General features: G+C 37.8%; 1 protein-coding gene and 1 long non-coding RNA gene across 4 annotated transcripts in view; both read right to left on the bottom strand.

Moving 5' to 3' along the window:
- Positions 1-119: 119 nt before the first annotated feature.
- LOC106132745 (protein bicaudal D) overlaps positions 120-22,187 on the bottom strand; it is a 32,196-nt gene continuing 10,128 nt past the window's right edge. Inside the window, exons 1-11 of one of the 3 annotated variants that reach the window (XM_060949500.1) lie at positions 16,226-16,432; positions 11,635-11,859; positions 10,997-11,234; positions 8,796-8,959; positions 8,138-8,281; positions 7,113-7,301; positions 6,412-6,607; positions 5,895-6,074; positions 4,245-4,502; positions 3,811-3,977; positions 120-3,426 (exon numbers count right to left, since the gene is read on the bottom strand). In XM_060949500.1, the coding sequence (XP_060805483.1) occupies positions 3,352-3,426; positions 3,811-3,977; positions 4,245-4,502; positions 5,895-6,074; positions 6,412-6,607; positions 7,113-7,301; positions 8,138-8,281; positions 8,796-8,959; positions 10,997-11,234; positions 11,635-11,859; positions 16,226-16,258 (1,869 nt within the window). In that variant the 5' untranslated portion in view covers positions 16,259-16,432 and the 3' untranslated portion in view covers positions 120-3,351. Of the gene's footprint in view, positions 3,427-3,810; positions 3,978-4,244; positions 4,503-5,894; positions 6,075-6,411; positions 6,608-7,112; positions 7,302-8,137; positions 8,282-8,795; positions 8,960-10,996; positions 11,235-11,634; positions 11,860-16,225; positions 16,433-22,187 lie in introns of those variants that run through there. The other 2 variants (XM_060949501.1, XM_060949499.1) reach the window with 2 other exon arrangements.
- On the bottom strand, positions 8,970-10,223 carry LOC132902849 (uncharacterized). The gene is made up of 2 exons (XR_009657266.1): positions 10,073-10,223; positions 8,970-9,788 (listed from the first exon to the last, which is right to left on the bottom strand). It is a non-coding gene; the product is annotated as an uncharacterized LOC132902849 (long non-coding RNA).

Raw genomic sequence — 22,187 nt, 5'->3', positions numbered from 1 at the left:
TTTGACACAAAAGATGATAAGATTACACTAAAAAGAGACATGCTTCTCACGTGATGTTTGCATTTTGCATGATAGGTAACAGTAAAATAAAACAAGCAGATTTAAATATAATCATTTATTATTCTCATACATGATTCATATCAGTCATTGCGACAACAAGGTGTGCCCTAAACTTTGAAAATAAATCCGCTCTGAGGCATGATATGTTCCCGGCGCTGGCTCACCATCTGACAGTGAATAACTAACTCTATATAATCTGCAAAGCTCGTGGGTTATTATGCAAACACTGAGATTCTATTATGCGAAGACTTGTCATCTGCACGATTACACTACCGAAACGAGTGGCCATCTTGTTACAAAACAAACCAAACGCCCAATAGGGAACCATCAAACTGTGCAATAATCCAAAAAAAATATTATTCAACTACAGCTGAAGTGATCCGCGGTGTTAGCGGGAACAATCATGCGATTCCGACTACAAAGTTCGGGCATCTCATATACTTTACGATCTTTAAACAATAAGAACTCATTGTCAATACATAATCTACTAAAATATAAAATAATATCTATGCCTATGCAAAATAAATGATCTAAAGTGTTATATATGACTGTATAAAGAAAATATTTGGTTAATCTCTGTCTACACCACCACCGCTAGGGGCAGCAGACACCAGCGATCGATGTAAATACTGAACGACGGAATTCATACTGCTATAAAAATATTGCAATACTGATACAATACATTTTAGAACAAAATAATATTCAGTGGAGCGGCTAAACACCGCCCGACCGTACACAGCTAACAATAACAATGTGAAATAAATAGATTATGTGAAAATTTCATGTCAAAAACAGTCACAAATATGGTAAACATAACAAAGTCAAAAGAGGAAAGAGCGAAGTTAACAATAAATATGTTGTACAACCTTTAATAATTTATTATTTTGATAACGCGACCGACGATACGCTACGGGCTCGTCGCCGAGCTCCGAGCGCACCCGCGGCCGCAACATAGTGACTAGACACAAACAATATATAAACGATGTCTGCTGCTAAACTACAAAAGAAAAATAATACTTAGAAAAGGATTATAAAGCTAACATCGGTAAGTCCATGATTTAAGTACACGAAGAGTGGTCTACGTTAAAAGCTATAATATAATAATTACCTATAAACAATAAATGCAAGGCTATGGTCCTCGGCGGCGCGAACGGCGGCGACAGAGCCGCGGTCGGTCGCTCCGCCACTTTGAGCTATGCAAAACAATTACGCTACCACGTTAAATATTGCAAAACAATTCACTACGCGAGAGAACTCTCGGATATATATACCTACCAAGTATACCTGAAGGCTAACATACTATCTAGGTTACGCCTAAACCAGTAAAAGTACCTACTCGGGCGAGCGCCCACTACATGGAACGGTCGAACTAGCCTAGTCCAGTGAGACACCAGAAGAGATTAACTACGTCACCGGGCACGCTGCGTCAGCTGCCGATATCACATCCCACAACGTAAATAATAAAACACGTAACAATTCAATAATCTTCGTAAATTTCGTCTTACTAATAGACGCCGGCGGCCCGCGTGAGCAACTCGCTTGAGCAAGCCGGTCGTACGGTTCACATAAAAAATCTACAGCTCGTATTTTTGTTTCAAAACATACGGGGCGATAACATTGGAGTGGCGGGCCGCCGGCTTGGACAAGATTGGACGCGTGTGGCGAACCACGGGACGGCAGACAGTGCGCGGCACCGACCGAACGGAAACACTACAGTACTACAACAAGATGGACGAAACTATCCGGCAGAGGGCCACAACAACGCAACGAACGTATAACTAGAGAACAGATTACATAGTCTTTTTGCGCAATCAATGGATGGACGTCGACGATAAATTTACAAATTTTTGGACGTACAGAACGTTCGTAACGATCGGAGTAATCTTACATTTCTAATAGAATCGAATAAATATGTATATAATAAAAAATAACTTAGTGCGGTTTCATAACGATTCCGGTCGATCGCGTACGACGTTATAAATAATTTATAGTAAAATCTGACTCCTCGGTTTAATATCGCGTAGGCGACAACAACTGCGATAAATTCATTTGCGATTGTAAAATACACCGATCCTATTACAAAAATACACATTAACATCAATTTCGTGCAATAGACAATATAATAATAGGAGGAAATCTTATATCAAAATATCGGATCAGTGCGGGGCGAATGGGGGAAAATAGAGCAACATTTAGACTCGAATCGAGTGAGGTCGGCAAGAACCGCTAGCTAGTGAGACAAGCCTAGAGGTAACTAACAATAAGTAGCGGCGCGCGGCCAACAACACAGTTAAAGGTAAAGTCTCACTTCACGAGCGCCCGGCGCGGCGCGCACATTGCACAGTTTGACGGTTCGCGTCGGGACTGCGCGCCGCGCCGCTGCTTACATTCCAATTATATTTAAATTTTATAAAACGTATAAATAATTTAGTTTCCTAAAATCTTATTAAGGGTGCTAGATTCGGTGCGGACGCATTGACCATTATTTAATGAGTTCGCGCCGGATCTGGCGGACTGCTCTCTCGTTATTAATTCAAAGTGGTCGCAGTTTTAAACCACAATTGACGCTTATATAGTCTACAAACAATTAAGAATAAGTCCATTACGGAAGTATTTTAAGTAGAGCCTTTTCTTAATTCAACTCCCTGTCTATTAGAGGGTGATGACGAGTTAAGAAATTCGTTTTAAGAACGTGGTCAACGTCGACACACGATTTGTCAGTAGATACTATGTCATGATGATATACAATGGTTTAAAAATAAACCTGAACGCATTGACAGACAAGAACTAACACTTAAATATAAGCAATATTGACGCACACGTTACCTATAATAATTCAACTACGGTTGATGCCATCTGAAAATATTACGCGGTTTCGTATTGATCGTACGATACCGCGTAGCGTAATTGTTACGGGTGCGTGTAAAAAATCAGCCTTACGTTTTTTTTTAAATTATATCGACATCACTTGGTTGTTATAGTGCGCGTACAGTTAACGCCATGTTATATTACGCAAATTTGTCGCTCAATGCGTTCAGTGTTTTATCATATTTTGTTTCAACGAGCATGTACGGTTAAGGTCGATTTTACTCTCATCGAGCACGTATCGTGTCCATTCAATATAATATCTTGTAGTTGGTTTAGTGCTTGTAAAAATTCGGTTTAACTTTTTTTATTTTTATCGAGTATGAATGGTATGTGATCGCATGTGGTAGTCGCTGGAGCGCGGCGCTACCGGCGCAGCGCGGCGCGCAGGGCGCGCGCGGCCGCCTTGAGCGCGGCGGCGAGGCGCTAGAACTCGCGGCCGCGCGCGCGCGCCGCGCCGCCCGGCTTGGGCACGCGCCGCGTGCGCATCTCGCGGTCCACCTGCAGGGGGCGGAGCTTCACATCATTACCTCTCTCAGCATAGCGTATCATTTACAATTAAATTCTTCGTCTTATTATTATAGTCAGCACAAAAACAGGGTGTCTGCTTAAGATTAAATGCGAAATAATTTAGCAAAATTGTCACTATCGACTTGAAACCAACAGGAATTAAACGATTGGGAAAAAGAAATTGTCTTCATTGTATTGACTTAAATCGATTGTATTTTTTTAGAAAGAAATAACCCTAAATGCGCCTTTGATAAAGTCCACGATCTTACCATCAATATCACGCTTAATCTGACTTCTTAAACAGACTCCTGTGTAAAACAAAATACCTTCTAACATTGGGGATGTTAAAATATGGGAACAGGTGTCAAGTTATACCTCCAGCTCCTCGAGCCGCTGCGTGAGCGCCAGTTTCTGCTGCACGGCGAGCCGCAGCAGCTGGTTGAGGGTCTTCTTCTCCTCCTCGGCGCCGGCCAGGGATTGGGTCAGCTCGTCCACTTGCGTCACATACTCCTCGCAGCGGGCCGCGAACATCGCGCGGAGACCTGAAATATGAATTACATTTTTAATTGAGAAGAACAATAACCATTTCCTTTAGTATTTTATCACGCTACTGAAACGCGATCCCGACGAATCCGGCTCCCAGCATGTTTACTAAAAAAATATGGCAGCGTGAATCTTCCTAATAAACTTTTATTACTACTAATCGTAGGTATCTTTGCCGCCCCAGGTAAGACGCAACAGAGACAAACATCTGAAAAAATTATGATAAAAATAGACAATTAAAGACCACTAGAAACTAAAATACTCACTGGAGAAAGTAGCGGCATCTTCCTTCAGCAGCCTCAACTCATTCCTCAATTTGAGCATGGTCTCCGTTACAATAGTCTTCTCAGTCTCATACTTGGACTTGAGGTTGGCCAGCGCGACTTCCGCCGTGTTCTTGTTGGACTTGAGAACTGTACGGAGGGTGGCGATTTGTTCCCGTTTCGTAGACAACAGAGACTTCAGTTTGATGACTTGCTCTTGGAGTTCCGCCATCTCTGCGCCGCGTTCTTCCGCTTCCATTACTGTTGATGGAAAAGAAACTAATTAATTTTGTGGATTATATATTGGGAGTATAAATATTTTGAAATTGAGACACTTTCTAATTTTTCCGAAAATACTCGAAAGGGCTGACCATGGGCTGACTAGGTAAAAGAGTGACCGCCAGGAGGCTGATAATTTTAGGAAAGTGAAAGATATTGCTCATTCATAACAACCAAATAACTGCTCTACTTATAATAAAAATACGACCACTTACTACATTATTACTTATTCTTTCCCTATTTTTAAGTACGAACGCCGTCGTAAAACTATTTGACTAGGAAGAACTTATAATCAAGCTACAATCTAACTACCAACACACTGCTTTACTCGATTTTGCGAATTATCTTACGTGGGCTCTCAAACTCAATCATATAATGTAGTGCAACATCAGCACACAACTCGACTTTACTGAGTCCTTCAAATTCCTCAGTAGATTGGAATCATTCCGTGTTGCGTTCCTGTAAGGAATCCTATTTTGAAGCAGGCCACCTTTCCATAGTGAGCTCAAATCTATCTCGCTTCTATTGTTATACATGTTAAAGTTCATTTTTCTTGTTACACAAGGAATGCTCGTTTTTGGAAATGAAACAATAGAGTTTTTCTTCCCATAACAATTGATATTAGAGCTCCATTCGTTACTGATACTTCTAGTAGACTTTAAGTCGAATTTATCCAAGATATTAGCAGTATTAAGCTTGGATATATTTTCAAAAAAATCAGTCATTTCTTTGACAGTACGGCCACTGCATATCTGTTCGATTTTATTTTCAGATCTTATTTCAATAGCTTTGAGTTTGCTAATTAGGTTTTGTAGCCTTTTCCTCGTGTCTAACATCTTTTGCCTGGCATTGTTCTGTTCTTTTGCCTTCTTTATCGAGTTGTAAGTGGGATATTTGGGTTTCCATGCAGTGCAATCGTTTTGACTCTGCCCTGGGAATAGGGTTATTAACAACGGTATGATATGCAAAATAATAAAATAAGGTAAGAATGTGTAGAGAAATGGGAAAAAAGCATTAAAGGGATAAAAAGGTAGCATGGTTTTAAATATAACTATCAATGTTTGGCGTGTCTTACGCGGTGTGTCAACTGGTCGAACAACGTGTCGGCCGATCTCGAATGCTCTGTAACAGTGACTACATACCGGGTTGATGTCTGAGTCGCGAGTCCAGCGCGGTGTCGAGCGCGGCCCGCAGGTGCGTCAACTGGTTGAGCAACGTGTCGGCCGATCTCAAATGCTCTATAACAGTGACTACATACCGGGTTGATGTCTGAGTCGCGAGTCCAGCGCGGTGTCGAGCGCGGCCCGCAGGTGCGTCAACTGGTTGAGCAACGTGTCGGCCGATCTCAAATGCTCTATAACAGTGACTACATACCGGGTTGATGTCTGAGTCGCGAGTCCAGCGCGGTGTCGAGCGCGGCCCGCAGGTGCGTCAACTGGTCGAGCAACGTGTCGGCCGATCTCGCCACTACGCCGGCCGCTCGCAATCCCTCCAGTTCTCCGGCCGCCAAAGCTAACGCCTCATCTTCCACCGATCGTCCTACGCCGCCGGCACCTGAAAGCAAAAGTTAATTTTAGTCCGGATATCATTCAGAAATGTTATAGTCATGACTATGTTTTCAAGCAGTTTTGTTTTTGCAAAAAATCGAAGTGTCACCACACTACTGCAAACTCGAGTTTTCTAGTCAAAAGAAAGAATTCATGATAACGTTATTCTTAATTCCTATAAGGTACGGAGATTACAAAGACAACATGGTAACGTGACTTTCCATGTGATATGTTTTGTTTAAGTGATCAGCTAATTGATGCATCTTGATAATATTTGAATTGAGATAATGTTACTCTGCATGAAAAAAAAAATGAGCTTATATTGCAAAGTGTAAAAATTTTACCGTCTGTGTGTGTGGCGTGTTCCAGTAGCAGTCTCTCTGGCTGGGTGCCGTTGACTGCGCACACGTGGTGGTAGATCTGCGCCAGAGTGTCGGCCGCTGAAGAGAGTGCTGGAGCGGCGGCGGATAAGGCTCTGCCTGCCCCGCCGGCAAGCGTGCGGAGGAGTTCCGCCTCCGCTTCTAGGGCGGCGCAGCGGACCTGTGACATGTGGAATTTGTTTTAGTTTCGCACAAGCTGTTGATAGGTAAGAAGAAATGTTTAAGAAAGGAGTTTAAATTAGCTTCAATGTCATAAAAAATAGGTAGGTAGATATCTACCAATATTTTTTGGACTAAGAACAAAACACCTTTCCGGCTACGTGAGTGACACGGCCTTGATGTGTCATAAATCGCAAGTCGCCGTAACAACATTAATTACGAGATTTACATAGCATGGCTTTTTCGTGTTATTATACTGACGACAACACTGACGTTATCATACTAATATTATAAATGCGAAAGTTTTTAACTATGTCAGGATGTCAGTATGGATGTTTGTTGCTCTGTCACACAAAAACTACTGAACCAATTACGATGAAATTTGGGTAGCTGAAGACCCAGAATAACACATAGGCTACTTTGTATCCCAGAGTTCCCGCGGTATTGATAGGCTTTCCACGCGGACGAAGTCGCGGGCGGCCCCTAGATACAAACAGTCCGCCCACCTCGGCCTCGGCCACGCGGTCGCTGAGCGCGGCCAGCTGCTGGCGGGCCAGCGCGGCCGCGTCGGCGGGCGGCGGCTGCAGCTCCGCCAGCAGCGCCGCCAGCGCCGCCAGCTCGCCGCCCGACACGCGCCACCACGTCAGCCAGCGCGCGGCGCGGGACGATATACCACCCTCGGATTTCTCTTCGTCCTGCGTATAGTGTAGTTGGATATAAGAATAAATTAATAAATATCTACGGGACAAATTACACGGATTGAGTTAGCCTTGAAGTAAGTTCGAAACTTGTGTTACGTTACGAGATAATAACTCAACGATACTATATTTTATAATAAATACTTATATAGATAACCATCCAATACCCAAGCCAATCAGAAAAAGTTCTTTTCTCACCATGCCCTGGCCGGGATCGGAACCCGGGACCTCCGGTGTCACAGACAAGCCTACTACCGCTGCGCAACAGAGGTCGTTTAAACTTAAAATAAACAAGAACTAAGACGAAAACTACGCATTGTTGTACGAAGTCGTGACAAAAGTGATGTCCCACAACTTCGTACAACTCTGCGATTGTTGCAGCGTGTGCTATGCTGGTTTCTCACGGCGCTTAATATTACTTATATCACAATTCGAGCCGCGCCGAGTCGATCTGTGAGAGTAAGCACGCGCTGCGTCGCGGCTCGCAAGACCCCCTGCAAATAAGAGCCCCGAGGCGATATCACGAGTCAAGCCTCGACTTTGAACTCAAGTCGCGTCTAGCCAAGACCGCAGCGTGCACGGGCGAGTCGCGCCATCTCGCGCCGGGACCAGCCAGCATGACAGAAATCGCAAATATGAACAAGATAACACACTCCGAGGCTCCACTCCAGAGTGGTGAAGATTCAACCGGGACATAAAGCTTCCTTTAGCTTTCTTCTTATGCGTTACACTCTTGTCAGAGTGGTCGTGGTCGTACAGAAGGGTTAATGTTAGTGCGTCCTTTAGCTTTAGTGTTTAAGAAAAGAAAAGTTTATGGAGAAGAAGAAGCATACCTCGGGCGCGCAGTCGGCCCGCAGCGCGTGCAGCGCGGCCACGCGCGAGGCGGCGCGCACGAGCCCGGCGCGCAGCAGCGCCGCCGCCGCGCTCTCCGTCTCCGCCGTCGCCTGCGCGGCGCGCATCGACGCCGATAGCTGACTCTGTCGAATGTATACGCCATATTATAATAGACGATGGGGCAAAATGCTAAGCTAAATGATATGAATTTAAAGAAAAACACTTTTGGATAGAACCAATTTTTACCGGACTTTTAGATGCTCCCAAAGCTCTACAATTGAAACATTCATCATTCTTTCCACTTGCCACGATCCCTGCATACTTCCTTCGCTTCATCCACATTCATTACTCTCTTCCCAAAAATATAAATAAATAAGAAGAATTAGTTGACTGACCCTGTATTATCAGAGCTTTTACAAAAATGAATGGAAAAACAAGTGTTTATTACATATTACATACATACATAAAATCACGCCTCTTTCCCGGAGGGGTAGGCAGAGACTACCTCTTTCCACTTGCCACGATCTCTGCATACTTCCTTCGCTTCATCCACATTCATAACTCTCTTCATGCAAGCTCGGCGTGTTTATTACCATTACAAAAATCAGTAAAAAGAAGACCTGACGTACATAGACTACTTTAACAATAAACACTCACATTCTCGTTGTGCGCCTGTTCCAGCTGCTTCTCAAGCCTGGAGATCTCGTGGAGGTGGACCTCGGAGAACAGGTCGGCGTGGTGGTCGCCCATAGCCGTGGCCAGCTCCACGGCGTTGGAGCCGCCCGGCTCGCCTTCATCTTCTGTGCTGTCATCTGGCATACCTACAAAACAGTAGAGGAAAGTCACCAAATATGGAATACCATTTTGTTTTTGGGATATAAAAAAAAAACTTCATATAAATTAAACCAGTTTAATGTTTTTACTAATCAGTCATACATTTATATGTAGTAATTAACAGCCTTTAATCAAATATATTAGTAATCAAATTAAAATCTAACACAAAAAACAAAATCACAAATGAGTAACCAAATATGGAATAGGTACCCATATATGGAATATAAGCATAAATCAACGTAACAATAACAAAAATGGACATTAATATCTTTGAGATCAATCAAATGAATATATAACATATTGTGATAAATGAAAGAAGTTACATAATTACTTGCAAAAGTCACAGATCCAAGTATCAAACTCTGGACCAGCACAATCATAATGTGCCCAGAGCCCACACATCAAGCATTTAATCCAGCTTTCTCCACTTTTATCCATGGAAAAAAGACTTGAACAAAACATACATTCTGCATCAGCAGAGTCAAGGCGTACTTGGTCCATCAACTCATCTTGTTCACTACCTTCACTAAACTGGATAACGTCTTGTTCCTCAGAGTCTTCTTCTTCACTATCATCCTTATTTTTCTTCGTTTGTTTGTTTCTCTTCGCAGTTTTCTTCTTATTCTTTGTCTTGACTAGTTTATTTTCTTTTTCTTGTCTCTTCATATTTTCATCTTCTAAATCATTTTCCTAGGCACTTGAAAATGCTGTGCCGCTTTCAAATACCCCATTTTCTTTTCCCGGACGAATTTTATAGCTTGTGCCATTTTTTCTTCATCCCAGGTTTTTCGTTTGGTTGATTGTGAACCGGACATTCTAAAAACAAACATTACATATATTTTTTTAAAGAAAACATAGCAAGTATCTATCATTATTAAATATTAAGACCTAATTATGGAATATTCCATAATTAGACACCCACGACTGTCCATATTTGGATTTTTATACTAGTTCAAACTCTTCCAAATATTTTTTCAAGTCACAATATTTTAATGATAAAAGATCACAAAATGGTGAAATAAACATAATACCGATATACTAAATAGTATAACACTTTTGTATACAAACATAACAGCTGGTTATACTCATTTATTACTTACCTTTAAAATTTTCTGCACGATAACAAAATAAAACACGCCTGCCACACGTGAAGCGTTCGCGCAACTGACTCGATGGTGTGAGTGCGATAGTTAGTAGACCGAATGAAACAGAAGATGGTCGAGTGTTGCATTTCTATATTTATAGTCTTAGAGAAATGAAGGTATTCCATAATAGGATACTATTCCATATTTGATGACTTTCCTCTATTTTGGTTTAATATCTTTATTCAAACTCATATTGTGGTGTGGCTTCCGGCACTTAAGAATAAAACCGCTCCACATCTTTCCCATAGATGTCGTAAAAGGCGATTAAGGGATAGGTTTACAAACCTTAAGATTCTTCTTTTAATTTATGGGCTAGCCTGTCATTGCCTGTATTTGAATTTTAATTCATAAAGCCATACAGCTGAACGTGCCCGTAAGTCTTTTCAAGATTGTTTTTGCTATATTGAAAGGGATACAGACATGACTATATGAATGTATTTATTGACCTTGCAGTGGATTCTACATGTTGGCAATGCCTCAACAAGTTAATGGTGAAAAACGCATCAAAAATAAGTCGGTATTCCGCTATCCTTGTACTAGTTAAAGACCTTTTCAACTCAGTGAATCATTGACAGCATTTACGTTTAAAAAACTTACGTGAAAAATATGTATAGGACGAGTCTGTCATATAGCTACTTGCAATAGTAGTCTCCTTCATCTTATTGACGGTTTATAGAAGATAGCAGTTAAGTTACGCTCTTATGCGGTTATGCTCTTGAAATTGTTCAGATTATTGAGAAGACAAATGAGCTAGATAATTACTTGGCGACCCTGCCAGTTGTTGATATTATACGCGGCATATCTTTTAAATGGGCGTGCAATTCCAGCTTAGAGTGTCGGCAGAGCTCCGGCCAGCTGTTTCAGACCTAAGTTACGTACCTCGTATACTATACGCCAAGTTGGTGATATTATACGCGGCTTCCCGACTGAGATGGGCGTCCAGTTCCTTCTTGGCGGCAAACTTGGCTTCTCTTTCGGCTTGTAGAGCCTCCAGGGCTTCGGCCAGCTGTCTCTCAGCGATTCTCCGTAGCGCCGCGGTCTCGTCGGCGGCAGCCCGGGCGTTCTCCGCCTCTTCGCGCAATTGACGGACCTCATGCTTGAGGCCTTCGAACTCCACCTGATGAAAGAAAGTTAGTTATAAAAAGTTTGACTCTTTGTTTAAGTTTTTGTCACTGCATTCGTCTGATTTTAGATTAACAAGTATTTGGGATTAAAAAAAAAATATCGACATAACTGTAACAGCTCGGTAAGGCGAATTGTTTGAAAATTTTTATGACTATTACTTCATTACTTAAATTGATAAAGACGGCAGACTACATCCTACGCTTTCTCAATGTCATGCTGGTGTCACATTATTCGTCATTTCAACATTGTGACCAAATTTTACTTGTACATTCATCAAATGATTCAGCCTATTAAAAAACAAGTGTATTCTATAGCAGACGTGATGTTTCTCATCTCTCTCATCACCTACTCACTTTCAGCTCAGCTTATTGTATTCACTTTAAAATACAAACTTGTGAAGATCGTAGAGCAGACACTTGTTTCTGCAGCGAGATGTTCTCATCCTCAAGGTCTCCGATGTCCACCAGCAGCCTCTGTTCCCTCTGCCTGGCTTCCCTCAGTTCAGCCCTGAGGGCGGCGCGTTCCGATTCCCGGGTGGCTTTGTCCGCGCCGAGTTCGGTGCTCTCCGCCAGCAAGCGATCACGTTCGCTAACTACCCTCTCTAGTTCGTGTCGTAACTGCGAACAAAAACAAAACAAAATTTATGCCTTCGCTCAACTGACACTAGATTCACAATTCAGAAAAAAATCTAACACAAAACGTCCTTAATTTTATTTGTCACTTCAAAAATGGATCTATATGTATTGCAATAAAGCACACAATCTTAAAATTAAAAACACTGCTCATTGTGAATGTGCAGAGTTTAATATTCAACCATTTTTAATCCCCAATGCAGACACCAATTAGTTTGTTTCGGACACTAATTCAGCAGGATTGTGGGCGTGGTTGTTTATAGTACCTACCTACATCTATGAATAATGCCTAATTAATATACGATTGGTTTTTAAACTGTCTAAGATCTCTAAATACCCCAAGCTCTAAGAATACAATTGATAAAGATAATAGTGTGTATTCGGTGAAAAAGCGCACTGTAAGTTCTAACATTCGTTTATTAGAAGTTATACGCAGCATAACAAAGATTTCCTTCCTTCTTATCATCCCAATTGAAATCGTTGCACCTAATTGACACGAAGCCAGTATATATTCAAACACCGAAAATGTTTTCGTGTAACTAACATGTATCCAAAGTTTCTAATTTGCTAATCATTTATTTGGCTAACACTAACAAAATACAGTAACAGGCAAACTAGTAAATAATAAAATTGTGCTGGCCGGAGTTTGAACAAGCACTTTGTTGATTAGTTACTGTACATATACAAATGTTTGTATAACTCCTGTCTAGCTGTTTATGAGTTCAGGGTGTGCCGGCCACCCCTAGCGAAACGTAATATTCCTGGCTTTTAGACAGATGTTAGACGGGCCATTTGGTTGTACAAATAACTAGTCGTTCGCCGCGAACTTAGACCACGCAAACACTTATATATTTTACGAAGTTGTGAATATGTCAAAAACTACTAGGCCGATTTTAATACTCTACAAACTTAAAAATTCTATTGACAGATTCATATATTTTAAACTTCATCAAAATCAGACCAACGGTTCGAAAGTTATGGCGTTATAAACTTGCATCAAAAGAATGTATTTGCGCCCTAAGTTTATGGCTTTTCTCGCCCGGGCTATCAAGAACACATTCAAGCCCTATACGTCATTAAAATTCAGTACTATTATTTATAAATTTATCCATGGATTGCAATCTAATTAGCTGTTGACTGCATAGTAAGATATTTAGATTTTAATGTGTTTGTTGTTTTTCATAGGCATCAAATTACAGCTAAAAAATTTAGCACTTTTATTTTAAGAGAGTAAAACTCATAGCTTCCATAATATGAAGTGGTTTAAATAACTTTCGGTAGAATATATTAACAATGCTAATAATAATAGAAATCTGGATAATATAAGACTAAAGAAGTGATAACCATAATATTTTCATATGAGTTTAATGTGACAGCTTTACAACTGCACAGAAAAATTGTACAGTCAGCCTTCCAAAATTAATTTCAACTATAACTTAAAGAAGGAAGAATATTCATGTTGTTGTCTGTACATGTAGTTCGCGAGACGGGGCTCGGCCGCAATCCCGTCGGCCGTAATATTCATGAGTTGTGGATAATTAAGAGATGCGCTGTCTAGCTAACACTACAAATCCGAAAGTTTGAAAGGATGTATGTGTGTTAAAATCAATTCTTTTGTTTTTACGTGAAAGAGTCATGCAAAAACTATAGAATGAATTTTTATGAATCTTAGCAATAACATAACTTAGACATTGGAATAACTGAGAAGTTAAAAAAATTATTTAAGGCAGGCGAAGTCGATAGCAATAGCTAGTTTGTTATATGAACACTAGGATAACCTAGTTAGTCGGGGTATGAACTCCGGGCTTTAAGTGCAAAAATCCCACGAAAGCAGAAGTGGACTACGGAAAAGATATTTAATGTTTGAGAGAAATTTTGATTAACAGTGAGATAAGTTGTTTAAACAAAAAGATCTCACTTGTCGTTTATTTAATCGAGATTGCACACTCTGGTGCTAAAGTTTCATTCAGCATTAAATTAAATTCTATAAAAAAAACGTGATAAAATGAATTAAAAAACTTGACTTAACCAATCTAGGGTCATAGACAAAGGGTGCAGTCCGTGATACTCTTCCTTGCAGTTAAGCAAGAGGAATATGATGAAAAATCTGATAAATGGCAGTAGATTAGACACACGATGATATAATTTTAATGCAATGTCAAGGCCTACGCTACACAGTCACCGCCATGTTAAGAGAATCGACCTAGATAGCGCGTGCCTAGGCATAAATTAATATCGCATGCAATTTTTTTAACACTCTGAATGTACACTCTAACCGTTTAAAAAGTAACCATTGGTTTTAAACTGTAGAAACTCAAAACTAATACTTTAATTAAATTGACATGCTCATTACAAGTTTCTTTTATATTCTTTCTTCCTGACAGGTAAACTATATGCATAAAGTAAAATATGTGCTTAAACAGAATTCACTAATCTTAAAAAAAAAAATTTGCAAGCTGTGAAAGCGTAACAAACTCACTTTCGCATTATTTAATACTGATGTTAATTATTTTTTATTCTGAATTATATTTACAATCTAAATCTCAATTCCATGATAAAGCCTGGGATGGCTTAACGTGGCCTAAGAATTTTTTCGAGACTGTTAGCTCTGTCTACCCCTAATGGCTTTAGACATCATGTATGGTAATTAGGACGGCCGCTTCGTATTATCTTATCTTAAGAATCTGACTCAAAGCTTAATGTAACGTTAACATTTAATGCCTATTTAATTGACATGCTCCCTCTACCTCCTAAAGTTAATCCCGGTTATATCCTAACTTCTCTAAAGGCGCCGTTTAACTACACGTAGCGATTCCTGTTTGCAGCAGAACCTTACCCTTATCGGATCATGGTAAAAGCTACTCTAAATGAATGTGCCTATGGTTCCTTTAGCCACCTTAAAACTTGAAATTACACAAGAACAGTGTCTAGTTATAATGTTTGAATTTATAGCGTAATATGTACATATTTGAAATAAAAATACTAAATAATAGGTTGTATTCTGACAGATGCCTAAAAGTCCTTGGGCTCTCCTTGCCATATGTAGGCTCGAAACCAAATAACTTGAATGTTATATAGGTACATAGGACATACATATATAATCACATCGTTATCTTTAACGAGGTAGACAGAGCCAACAGTCTCGACACGACTGAAAGACTACGTTACGTTACTAGATGTGTAATATAAACTCCCATAATGGCAGAAGAGAGAGGTGTTAAAAATCTGATATGTAGGCGGTCAACTTTATTTGATAGCTACTAATTAACTAACTTTATAGATAGATAGATATCTGCTCTATCGCAATAAATCATAAAATAATGGACGCGGACGGAGGAAATTAGTTTCGCACTTGGCTCCGATAATGGATGCATTGCTTTTCAGGTCAGACTAGTTAGCGGCAAATGGATTCTATTAACTAAATAATTTGTTCTATGTTGATTGACTTTAAGAGAGCTACCAGACGTCTAGTACTAAGACTAACTTTGCCTGTGGCTCAACGTAAGCAGTTGCTATTATTATAATATTGCAAAATACTTACAATCTCGGATAATGTAGCTTCTAATGATGAAATAATTTATTAAATCCGTTCAAAGGTTTCGGTGATTACCCGCCTAAAACATACATACTCACAGACGCGTACCTATTTATATTAGGATAGATAATTATAGAGTTGAATTCTATGATTAAATGTATTTTTCTTATTAGACTTCTGTCTTGAAACTGGAAGAGAATTTAAAACTGCTTACGTTAGGAGCCACAGAAAGTTTGAGCACTAGACGCTGGTTTTGCACCAAATATTCGGCGGTTCGACTGGACATGGCCCAGTAATACTTAACGAGAAGTCGGTTAATAAAATTAAATACTGATAAATGGAGATCCGCTTCATCCACTTGACTCCACCCACAAGAGTAAGCTCTTAAATTTATGAGTTTCAAGTCAGGATTTAATATGATATTTGTACTTACTTGCAACATTGCTATAGTAGATTCGAAAAATGATTTCTCTATACATCAATAGGACGTCCAAAAAAGAAATGTTTTACTGAAAATTTTAAATATAGTTGATTCTTCGGTACAAAAAAAATTGGTGGTAGTATCGTAACATGACGATTTTCTTTTCAAATGTATTTTAAACTCTACCCGCATTTTCTTTAATATTCTCAGGAAGGATCAAGAATATGAAGAAAACCCGTAAATGGAGTGCAAACGAACCCGTGATTGAATGGCAACCAAATAGGCGACAAATGTCAACAACGCCCCATTATCCCTGTAAACATTGCTGAAACATAATAACTAAAAGCTTTCCTGTTCTTAACCAAAAAGGACAACACAGAAAACAAACACAATACCTCTTCACCTTCATTCATGTTCGCAGATTTCATACGTTTATCACCTCACATGCCACACGTCCTACACTACAGTGTACACTTTTGGCACGGAGTTCCACACAATTTAAACGATTCTAATGCACTGCAAAGTTCTGCATTTCGGAAAAACTACACACCATTGAGTAACGCGTGAATACGTGAATCAAGGCCGGGCAAATAAAAATTTATTTCTGGACCAATGTTATGGATTCCCGGCTGCGCTTACGCCATTCGCGGCATTACGTCACTGTTGATAAGGACAGTTTTTGTTCGCGGGTTAACGATATACAAATTAATCACGGTAGGAAAGTAGAGTGAGTAAGTAAATTATGATTTTATTTCGACCGATTTTTATTTATTTTCAGTGCGTCGGGAGCCGCCGTCTCGCGCGCACTGGAGGGTCCAGCACAGCTATGATTCACATCAATTGCTCCCATTTCATCAACGGAGCGTAGGCATTATTCGTCACTCCGTCTGGGAAACGAAATCTTTAATAAGATAACGACTGATGTAATTTAACCAACTCTATGTATTTATTTCACAAAAACATAGCGAAACATAAAAGAAATATGTACATATTGCTTACATATCAATCTAGGTTCAAATCTTCTCAATCATGAAGGTGTCTACAGACGAAAAAATATGTCTTGAACATGAGCTGAATAAAATTAATAATTTTTGAGTCTACATGTGTAGGTACCTATAAATTTTAGACAAATCCATAAACTCTTTAAGAGAAATAGTAGTAATGAGAATTGTTCACAATAATCGAGTATGATAAATATAAATAAGTTGTCCTACAAAAAAATTGTAGTTAACAAAATAAAAGCACATATTATACATAATTCAATAATTCATTAATTGGCACCGCGTCTACACGACATCCCTTCTGTATGCACATTGAATCGTCAATAAATTAACTTCGGGCGTCCGGTTCGCAGACATTGTTTCAACAAGTTTTAAACAATTTATAAATAAGTTTATGACTGTTTGTTTTTAGTAATTTTATATGTACAATAACATAATTAACCCTTACATGAGAGTTTAAATTATCACAGTACCACATCTCATTGTCCGAATGTGCAGGTTTCCTCAACGTTAGACATCGTTAGCTAATCAAATTTATTTACATAACTCAAAAGTCGTTGGTATATGGTCGCGGTAGGATTAGAACTTTTGCCACCCACCACCACGTTTTTTTTATTCGGGCACCTCGACCGTTCGACCACCGTCGCTCTTCAGTACTTTTTCATGTATAAGTAAATGTAAAATTTTAATAGGACTATCTAAATAGTAAAAGAATAATGGGAAAACTAATTACCAGGAACAAAACGACAATGAATAAAATTGTATAGGCGAAAACTTAGTAGCAATTAATTTCATACCGTAAAATGGGGCTATTTGGTACAAGATTTGGTAAAAAACAATTTTTTTAACGACTTTATGTTTAAATAATCCTGTTTTGATGATTAATTTGGACAGATTTTGAAGTGGCGTTTCCGGAACTATTATTTTCAAACGTATATTGATTAAAATTCCGAAGATAGCCTGTTTTATAAGCGCTGTTCCAATTTTCGCAATTTTGGGGCTATCTGGAAATCGACACAAAATGTTTAATATTTCAGTAAAATGTAGGCCAGTTTTAATTTGAATCAGTTTGGCGATAATCAGAACATTGATAGTGTGTACCTGGCTATATGTCTATAGTGCTCTTGTTCAATTTTGTTGTAAAATCTTGCACTATAAAACTATAGTGCCACTATATTGGGGTTATTTGGAAGTACGATGATTAATCAGTTGGACTAAAGGAGAGAATGTAGGATATATTTGGAACAATTTAAGGGGAAGTCATTATTTAAATGAAATTGTTGAATGTACTTTAAGTATGTTTATTTAAATGAAAAATGTGATACAAAAAAGAAACATCAAATAAGAACACTGGAAGTTTACCATATTAATTAAGTAGGTAGGAACTTTAATAATAAAATTGACCCGGTTAATAACACTTAAACTTTCATAAGTATCAAATAACTGTACTTATTTATCTAATCAGTTCACTCATCATCATCAACAGTCTGAGCAATTTAAAAACAATTTAACTTTTACTATACTAGTAATAAGGCACGCATATTATTAAACAACGTGTAAAATAACTAAAATCACAGTCGCAAAAGGGCAACTCACCCAATTATTTCAAACAACTTAATTATACTATGGAACCAATGTTGAGAACTCAACAACAATCACTAAAATAAACATTACAAAAATAAACCAATTCTCAAAATTCCAAAATGTACATAAAAAAACAAATAAGAACATTGGAACTGGAAGTTTACCATATTAAAAATTCAGTAGGTAGGAATTCTGATAATAAAGTTAACCCAGGTAATATAATTAAAACTTTCAAAAATATGTATCAAATGTCTGTACTTATTTATCTAATCAGGTCTCTCGGTAACTATAATATGTATTAAAACAACAATATTTTCTAGACATCAGCGGTCTAATTCAAACATAAACAAATACTTAATCAACTATCAAAGTTCTCATCAAAGTTTGTAAGAAGGTGAATGTCATTGCGGTAGGTAAACATTTAACAAAAAATAAGGCACAATATTTGGCATTGATACTTCCTTAATTATAATCATAACATTAAATCAGTCTTAATCATAGTCAGTCTAAAGACTTCGAAAATAAAATTTAAAATACCATAAGTCAAAACAGTTAAACCTATTGTACGTTGTAATTACTCAAATCAATATCAAATATGATTTGTCCTCGCCGAGAGATGTTGGGCTCTGGTAATACTAGAACAATATCATCCAAATGTCTCATGGTACAAATGTCATCTACTGTAGGATAAGTAAACACCGATCCTCTATTAAATTTTGATTCCTTTACTTTTCTCACAAATTTGACATCAGGAATGTTGTTTTTTATTAATATTATCTTTCCTACGAAATGTTTAACGCTCTTTTTTGTAGCAAATTTTGCTAAAATCCAGGAATCAATTTTTAATGTATTATTATCCTCTGTAAAAAATTCAATTTCAGAAAAGCCAAAGGGAATTGATGGTTCTATATTTTCTTGTTCTTCTTCGTAAAATTCCGTGATTAAATCATCCATTGTTTCATATTCTGAATCATCAGAATCAGCCATACACATTATAATCTCAGATGAGCTGGAATCACTACTAGATCTCCTCCATTTTTGTTTTCGAGAAATGTGTTTCTGCGTCCTTTTTTTCACTTTAGTAGCTGTCTCACTTTTTATTTTTTTCTTAGGTTTCACATTATCTATTATTTCTTTTAATTCTTTACTTTCTTGTGTAATTTCTTCTACGACTTTTCTTTTTTCAGTTACTTGTTCTTTATTTTCTATATTTAATTTCATATTTAAAGCAAACTGCGTAATTTCAACATTTTCTTTTTGTAGTATAGCGTTTATTTTCTTACGATTACGAATATTTTGGGAAGATCCTGCTTCAAAAATAACTTCTGATGTAATTATAGGTTTAGATCTAGTAGTGGGTCTGCTATTTAGTAGGCATTCTGGTAATTCACCTATAAATGGCACGTTAGCTTCATAGTTTTTGGTTTCGTACAAATTTTGAATAAATGATCTTTGTCCGGATAGTTCATTGTTTTGAATTAAGTGAGTATTGACCCATCTGATACATAAATTTTTGAGGCTTTCGGGATTTTGGAGAGATGACTGTAATAATGAACCAGAGTTAACTAATGTATCATTTAGAGCTGTTTCTGTTACATTCTCACTTTGTTGCTTCTTATTAATCAATATTTTACAAGGTTTTGTTTTTTTACCGATCCCTTTTCCCATGCCCTTGTAGGATGTTAGTTTTGACTTAGGCATAAGAACAGACGCAATTTGATCATCGGAATTATCACTATCATGATTTTTATTGCTCCTTATTTGATGTAGTCCAGAAGGACCTGGAACTGAATCAATAAATGGGTCTGATAGGATGTTTGAAGTAGACTTCTTTAATTCTTTTCTTTTTCCGGACACCTTTAATCTTGCACTTGTTTTTGACTGATTTTGTACTAAATCGTCGGAAGATACGCTCTTTCCCGGTTCAACCACAAATCTCTTTTTCCGTCTCATTCCCGTCGGCTCATCGGGACATCGCAATTCCATCAACATATCCTTTATAACTGAAGTACTACTTGTCTCTATTTCTTCCTCGGACCTTGGAACATGAGATTGGGGTAATCGAGATTTGGGACGATTAAGATCAACAGGGTAAAGTCCGGATTTATTAAAACCTGCTATTAAATTTCTGGATTCGGCATCATTTTCGATTAATTTATTTTTAAGTTTTTTCAACAATTTAGGAAATGCACTCTTAATTAAGGTTTTGTGATGTCTTCCCTCGGTAATTTTCCATTTGGTAAGAATATCTCTCCAGTATACCTTCAAAGGAGCAAAAAACGCGACGTCCAGAGGTTGTAATAAATGTGTTGTTTTAGGTGGCAGACATACAAATGCAATATTCTAATATAGGAGGGAATGCGTGTAAATTAAACAAAAGCTGAATCGATACTGATTTATTGATCATCAAGTATATAGTATATAATAGTATAACATATTACAATTAGGGCTACACTACACCACGGGGGTGCAAAAAGAATAAAAATAAAAATATTAGTTTTATTTTTATGATTATAAACAAATACAATGTTATATAGGTATTCGTGTAGGTTTCGTCGACGAAAATTACCTACTGTAAGAATATTAATTAATACAAAGTATACCTATGTGCTAAACAACACAGATAATCTTAATATTAGACGATTATATTATAGATATAGGTATGTATTTAGGTATACTGTTGACGACTACATTTTACAAGGTAAGTACAATTTTTTTTTTTTTTTTTTTTTTTTTTTACATATTTAAGTATACGATTATTGTACATATTTAATAAATGTTAACATAATGTAAGTACTTAACGATGTATTATTGATATGACATAATAAACCTTTTTGTCCTATTTTTGTGTACTACGTCTACTTTATTATCATCTTTTGCAATTTTCACATTACATCCTAAATCTTCTATGACAGTAAAAGGACCGAAAAATTTACAATCTAACTTTTTACCTACTTCATTTTTAATTAATATTAAATCTCCAGTATTATATGATACATCATTTAATGTTTTATCATATAAACATTTCCTCTTTTCTTTACTATAAATTAAATTCTTACGAGCATCTTGAAGAGATACTTGTAAACGATGCTTTAAATGTAAAGGATAATTTTCTGGATTATACAAGGGTTCTATATTATTATTATTTCTAACTCTACAGGGAATTTTACTAGGTTTACCAAATACCAATTCAAACGGTGTGTAGTTCGTCTCTGTGTGAACAGTATTATTGTAGCTATAACACCAAAATGGAAGCCATTGACTCCACGTATCTTTTTGATCATCACAATGTATGCGTAAAAACGCACCTAGGCTCTTATGAGAAATTTCAATAGCTCCTAGCGATTCGTGGTGGTAAGCTGTAGATGTTAACTTTTCTATACCTAATAAATTACAAACCTGTTCCATTGTAGATGAGACAAACTCCGTTCCGCGATCTGTTGCAATAGTATCTGGTATTCCAAACCTAAGTATAAAATTATTGACAAACGCATGTGCAATACTTACCGTCTCTTTATTTTTTAAAGGATAAGCTTCGACAAACTTTGTTAATTCGCATTGGATTGTCAAGATATAGCGATTATCATCTGAGTCTCTCTCTAAAGGTCCACAAAGGTCTAAATAAATTTTCTCAAAAGCATTGGAAGCAGTTGTAGTTATCTCCATTGGCGCCTTGGTATATCTACAATGCTTCATTTTTTGACATTTGCTACATTTATTTACAAAATCCTTAATATCCTTATCTAAACCAGGCCAAAAAAATAACCTCTTA

This window comes from Amyelois transitella, chromosome 19, assembly GCF_032362555.1.
Source record: "Amyelois transitella isolate CPQ chromosome 19, ilAmyTran1.1, whole genome shotgun sequence".
Classification (NCBI taxonomy): domain Eukaryota; kingdom Metazoa; phylum Arthropoda; class Insecta; order Lepidoptera; family Pyralidae; genus Amyelois; species Amyelois transitella.
The sequence above is the reverse complement of the archived record's forward strand: the minus strand, read 5'-3'. Positions and strand labels throughout refer to the sequence as shown.